Source organism: Otolemur garnettii, unplaced genomic scaffold (genome assembly GCF_000181295.1).
Source record: "Otolemur garnettii isolate 467f Iridium unplaced genomic scaffold, OtoGar3 scaffold00014, whole genome shotgun sequence".
NCBI lineage: Eukaryota > Metazoa > Chordata > Mammalia > Primates > Galagidae > Otolemur > Otolemur garnettii.
In genome coordinates this window covers 25,742,848-25,749,752 of record NW_003852409.1, presented here as the reverse complement: position 1 = coordinate 25,749,752, position 6,905 = coordinate 25,742,848, and the positions used below count along the sequence as shown (strand labels likewise).

The window sequence follows — 6,905 nt, the reverse complement described above, 5'->3', positions numbered from 1 at the left end:
TCATTGTTGTTTGGTGGGCCCAGGCTGGGGATTCAAACCCGCCACCTTAGGTGTATGTGGCTGGCGCCTTAGCTGCTTGAGCCACAGGCACCCAGACTTCACTGGAGTTCCTAAGGAAACTGACAACACAGTGATAGTTTCTAATGGTACAATAATTATACTGAATGTCCAGAAACACTCAGGCTGAGCTGAGTTAGAGGATATATGAAAGTATATTTATTTCCCACCCTATTCCAAAACATGGGATGTTAGTTGGAAAGGGACCATAGAGACATTTTTATATAATATTATCATAATAATTGACATTTATTATGAGCTTGCTATATACTGTTTTAAGCATTTATACATAATTTATATATGTCTTAGTACACTTATATCATTTAATCTTAACAATAATCCATTTGGCATATAAAACATCAAGGCACAGAAAGATTAATGTAGATCACAGGGTTGGTAATTATTGGATCTGGGCTTCAAGCCCAAGCAGTATACTACAGGCCTAGGTAATTAAAATGAACAGAGGTTAAGTAAATTACCTAACATCACTAAATAATAGATGTGGAAGCATTAAAAAATATTTTATGGTGAAATATTGGTCTTTATGGGTAAAGAACGTAAGATATATGAACTAGAAATTTCAGGAGAAAAGATAAAGATACTGAGGAAGAAGGAAGAAATTGGGAATTTATTTTATAATTTAAGATATTTATAATCACAATTCATAGAATTTTTATGAAAAAGTAAGACAAATATTTATTATAGCAAGCTGCTGAAAATCTGCCTTCTGCTAATTATAAGTACTTTTGAGGACAGAAATGATGATTATTTTGATTTCCTCACAAGGTTAAGCATAGAGCCTACAAATAATAGATGCTTAATGTATGATTACTGAATTAATGCATAAATTCCTAGAAATTGTAAAAATATACATTCTATTCTGTTCTTTTAGTTAGGCTTCTCAAGGCCTGTTTCATGTCCTTATTCCTAAGGCTGTAGATGAAAGGATTCAGCATGGGGGTGACTATTGTATAGATGACAGTGACCACACGATCCTTTGTCACTGAGTAGGTGGATGAGGGACGAATGTATACCGATATTATGGTCCCATAGAATAGTGCCACGACTGTGAGGTGGGATCCACAGGTAGAGAAGACTTTGTACCTTCCTCCCCCTGAGGGAAGCCTCAGGACAGCACGAGTGATGTAGAAATAAGAGATAATAATGAAGATAAAGGGACTCATGATGACAAAGGAGCCCTCTGTGAAGGCCAGAAGCTCATTGGCAGAGGTGTCAGAGCAGGAGAGCATCAGCAGCGGCTGGACATCACAAAAGAAGTGGTGGATGATGTTGGGCCCACAGAAGGAGAGGTGGGCCATGAGAATTGTGTGGGTGAGTGAGTGCAGGTGGGACACTGTCCAGGAGGCCATCACCAGTAGGAGACAGCGCCTGCGGCTCATGGTAGTGGCATAACGCAGTGGGTTACAGATGGCCACATAGCGGTCCATGGCCATGGCAGCCAGTAGGAAGCTGTCAGTGATCCCAAAGGCCACAAAAAAATACATCTGTGTGAGACACTGGGCAAAGAGAATGGTCTTTCTCTGAGTCAGCATGTTCACTAACATTTGTGGCACGATGACAGTGGTAAAGCAGATGTCCACCAGGGACAGGTTGGAGAGGAAGAAGTACATGGGAGTGTGGAGGCGGGCATTCTCCCAGATGGCTGCAATGATAACCAAGTTTCCAACCACATTGACCAGGTACATGGCCAGGAAGCTGGCAAAGAGCCAGACCTGCTGTTTGGGATTAGTGGTCAGTCCCAGAAGAAGGAATTCAGTCATATGGCTCTGGTTCCTCCTTGACATTGCTGTCCTGCAAATAAAAAATATGAAGGGATGTTTGGCATGTATCCTGGCTGGAGTATGCAAACTGGTAGAGGGGGATACCTTATAAACTATTCTAGCTTGTGCACTGTATAAGGGTGGCCATTCATGTAGACTGTATATAATATATGCATGTAATATAACTTCATAGGTGTGTTGTTGACACACCTTGATTTCAATATTAACTTTGCAACTGATTTTGTGAAGTTGAATGAGGCACTTCTTGTTTTTTGTTCAAAAGACAAAACTTATACAAATTCTTAGGGTATTCTGAGGATAAATGATAAAGATTATAGCAAAGGTGCTTAGAAAGTAATCCTTTTTCTTAATTTCCAAAGGTGGTGTAAATATGACACGTCTTTTTTCTCTATCTAGTCTTAGTTGCTCTTCCTTTGTTGAGTGTTACCTTCTACCTGATGCTTTTGGCTATAATTTTTCTCTTTATTTTCCCACTGTATAAGAAAAGGGGGACATATTAAGTTTTCCCTATAGAAATCACATGAAGACTATACAGACTGTATTCCTGGGGTCGAACTTGTCTTAAAAAAACATACTTTTGTAATGCTTTTAGGAGTTTAATTGTGGGAAGAAAATTATAGGAATAGCTGGGAGACAAAATTTGACGTGTCCCTCGTGGTTTATAACTGTCTTGGTGGGTGGGAGGTAAAAAGCTTTTTCTGTTAGCCTGTTTACCCAACATTTGGCTTGATGCTTCAGGCAGGTAGGTGGCATTAAGGAAGAGTCTCTCTTTCTCTTCCTGATGCCACCTATCTGCTGGGACTAATGTGGGTGCTCTTACAGGTAAGAAGAGTCCAAGGGGTGTAGTGAGGGAAATGGAAATGTGAGAAGATGTAACATTATAGCAAAAACAAAAGAAAACAAAAGAAAAGAAAAGAAAAAAAAAACACTGAGAGATATGAATAGGAAGGCACCGAGGTTCAAGAATTGGTCCCTTTTCCTCACCAAAGGCAAGAACCAAGGAGAATAATCAAAGGTGCCAGTCATTAGTGATTAGGGCAGGAATTGAGGTGCTAATCACTTATCTACCAATATAGGGACTTGGTTCAAAAGGAGAAAGAAATAAAATCTACCAGGGTATAAAATTAGAACAATCTCACTTTCAACTGGCTTGAAAGTGAGACCACTGAGAACAGAACATTACTCTTCATGTCTATCCCACCTAGGAACAAGATTGGCTTTAGAAAAACAACAACAAAAAAACACCATAAAAGATAGCCTGTCAATAGTGGTTAAGTGGCTCCCAGTAAATGAGGGTAGAGTTAGGGCTACAGAGTTTGAATTAGGGAAAGTCTACATTCCATACTGATTGTGTACTCATAATCTTTATGGTACTTGTTATAATGAATCAGAAGCAACTATAAGTACTAATGTGCCTCTAATGCTCAGTGATCTTGAATGAAACTCACTGCCCTGATTCATACTATCAGTGTGGTTTTGAGAAAATTATTTGAACTTTAAAATTTAGTTTCCTCATTTGGAAGTCAGAAATAATAATTTTAACTGCTTCACTGGGTAGTTATGGAGATTAAAAAATCCAGTACACTACCTCTTGGGGTAGTGACTATGACAGATAAGCCTAGAATAAATGTTAGCTATTATTATATTTTATATAACAAAACTAGTTTATGGATTTGTATATGTAAGAGGTTGCCTATTGTATATTTGAATAATTTTAAGGTGAACATATAATTATGCTTAAAGTTTTTCTGTGAAAATTGCAGACTAGTAGGGTTGTAATAATCTTGAACAAACTACAGAAATGGAAAGCATAGATTTCAGGGAAAACAGAAAAAAAATACGAGAATCCCCTGGAGAATTGAAATCTGTCTAACTTGTATGAGTTTCTACGCGGGGGTTTTTGTGTGTTTGAGTCTGAATTCAGATAAAGGGTAATTGGGAGCATCTGTCAAAGAATGTATTAGAGAAAATTTCTGACTTTTTCTACCCACATCATTATGTTAGGACAATCATTGCTAATTCTTCACTATAGAATTTGGCAGCAGCAGCCTAGGTTAACAGTGTCAGCACCCCTAGAGATGATGCATTACAACCTAGGAAGCTTCCTTTTAACATGGATACTTCTCCTTGAATGTGTATAGGGAACCTTCTGCCTTTTAGTTGTCTTAAATAGCAGAAGAAAGAATCCCATAGTCTTAATAAGACTTGAGCCCAGTTTGGAGAATTGTCTGGAATTCACATGGCTCCATTAATCCAGGGTAGAAACACATGTTATGCACTTCCACCCTCCCCAAAGACTTAAGCTGCTACATCACAGGATCATCTTGAAATCTGAGCCTGAGCTGTTAGTGTGTCCTTCTCTGGTTGCATAGCCATTGTGTCTTTGTGCAAGCCAGTTCCAGAGTTTAATGAACCCACCTTCAGCAAATACGCACCACCACTGACAAAACCTCCAGCAACTTAGGTCAATGAAACAATTGCAGACATTGCCAATATGGATTATAGATGATAAAATTGTGTGAAGCCTATATTACTGTGTTAACCCCAAACCAAAATCAATACACCTTACTCAGTAAGTACCTAGGTTCCCTTCCAAGGCTACTCTGGAAAATTGGAAGATGTTCATGACTATTCCATCAGATTCACAGATATCAATGTAGGAACACAACAAATATGAAAGAGCAAGGAAACATGACACATGTAAAGGAAAACAATTCTGTAGTAACCAATCCTAAAGAAAATGTAGGAAATGCAAGAAAAGAAATTGAAAATAATGATCTTGCTGTTCTCTCTGATATCTCATTGAATTCAATGAAAAATATTCAAATAAATTTACATATACATTTATATACATAATATATATTATATAAATATAATCCTGGAACAGTCGGGTATATAAAGCAAATATTAATAGATATAATGGGGGAAATAGGCTTCAATACAATAATAGTTGGGAACTTCAACATTCCACTCTCAGGATTGAGATTGATCATCTAGACAGAAATCAAAATGAAACATTGGATTTAACTGATATTTAAAGAAAATTTTACACAACAGCTATAGAATTCATGTTCCTTCATCAGCACACAGAACATCATTTAGGACTGCCCATATATATGCTAGGCCACAATACCTACGTCTCTATAGTGGAAAGGAGTAAGTCAAGTTTTCTATGTCTGCATATAATCTGATATTATATACAGAAAAAACCTTAAGATACCACTAGAAACTCTTAGAATGGCTAAACAAAATCAGTAAAATTGCAGGATATACAATCAATACCAAAAATCCATAGTATTTCTGTACTTCAATAATGAACTAGCTAAAAAAGAAATAAGGAAAGAAATCCCATTAACAAAAGTGATAAAAATACTTAGGAATATATTTTTATTCAAGGAGGTAAAAGATCTCTATTAATCACTAGTGAAAGAAATTGAAGAGGATACCCCCCCAAAGGAAAGGCATTCTATGACCATGGATCAGAAGAATTAATATTGTTAAAATGACTGTACTACTCAAAGCGACCTACAGATTCAACACAATCCCTATCAAAACACAAAGGAAATGGAAATAGAAAAAACAATACTAAATTTCACTGGAACAATGAAGGCTCCAAATAGCCAAAGAAATCCTAAGCAAAAGCACAAAGTTGGAGATAAAACATCACCTGACTTCAAAATATACTATAGTACTATAGTAACCAAAATGGCATGGTGCTGTCATAAAAAAAGACACCCACAAACCAATGGAACAGAATAGACAACCCAGAAATAAATCCACATTTATAGCCAGCCAACTGATTTTTGACAAAGATCCAAGAACATGGGAAAAAGGATAGTCTCTTCAAAAAAAATTACACTGGAAAAACTGGATATTCACATGGAGAAGAATGAAACTAGATCCCTATCTCTCACCATATGTAAAAGCCAACTCTGAACAGATTAAAGGCTTAAAAGTCAGACCTGAAATTTTAAATCTGCTAGAAGTAAATATAGGGGACACACTCCAAGCCATTGGTCTAGGCAAAGATTTTATGGCTAAGATCGCAAAAGGACAGGCAATAAAAATAAAGATAGAAAAATAGGACTCTATTAAACTAAGAAGCTTCTTCATAGCCGAGGAAATAATCAACAGAGTTAACAGACAAGTTACTGAATGGGAGAAGATATTTCCAAACTATTCATCTTACAAAGTACTAATAATCCAAATGTAAAAGGATCTGAACACCACAAAACCAAAATATCTCCCTACTATTCTTACAAGTGGAAGAACTCAGATGTTTTTATTTTTTAATTTTCTATTTATTATTATTATTATTTTATTTCAGATTAATATGAGGGAAACTCAGATGTTTTTAATTGAAAGAGCAAGAGGTGGAAAGATAACATGGAATAGGTAGCAGAACATAAACTGAATGACAGAAATAAATACAGTTAAAGGAAAATTTGGTAAAGCAAAAAAGAAAGAGGAAAAAATCAGGTTTCAGGAAGTTATTTTATAAAACAATAAACAATGTAATGTAGTAAAGAGAAAAATGGGATGAAGTTACTAAAGATAAAAAATGAGCAAGGAGGTATATTTTAGGCAAGACAGTAATCAAAAACCTAAGGCCATGAGATAACAAAATTTATGTTAAAATTCAAGAAAATATTTGACACATTTGTTATACTATAAGGATAACTGAACTGCAAAAATTTATAGGCAAAAATGCGTGAAAGCAAAAACATTAAAATTTTTTAAATTTTATTGCATCTTTTCAGATTATATTTTTATTTTTGAAAATGACTGTAAGATTAAAAATTACAATGAAGTGATATTTCTAGGGTATAATTTATATCTATAGGCTTTATGTACTATGAGTGCATAAAAAGGAAAGGAAACTATTAAAGACATTTTCTAAAGGTAAAGACCCAATATTGAGAATATTTTTGAAGAGAAACTTTTTTTTTTGCAGTGTAACAGCTGTTCTAAAGGCTTAATAGGCTTGGCGCCTATAGCTCAACGGGCTAAGGCGCCAGCCACGTACACCTAAGGTGGCGGGTTTGA

At 35.9% G+C, this 6,905-nt stretch overlaps 1 protein-coding gene across 1 annotated transcript in view; it reads right to left on the bottom strand.

The window, feature by feature from the left end:
* Positions 1–932: 932 nt before the first annotated feature.
* LOC100942159 (olfactory receptor 1L6-like) overlaps positions 933–6,905 on the bottom strand; it is an 18,830-nt gene continuing 12,857 nt past the window's right edge. The window contains exon 2 of the mRNA XM_012802332.2: positions 933–1,524. Within this exon, the coding sequence (XP_012657786.1) occupies positions 933–1,524 (592 nt within the window). The remainder of the gene's footprint in view (positions 1,525–6,905) is intronic.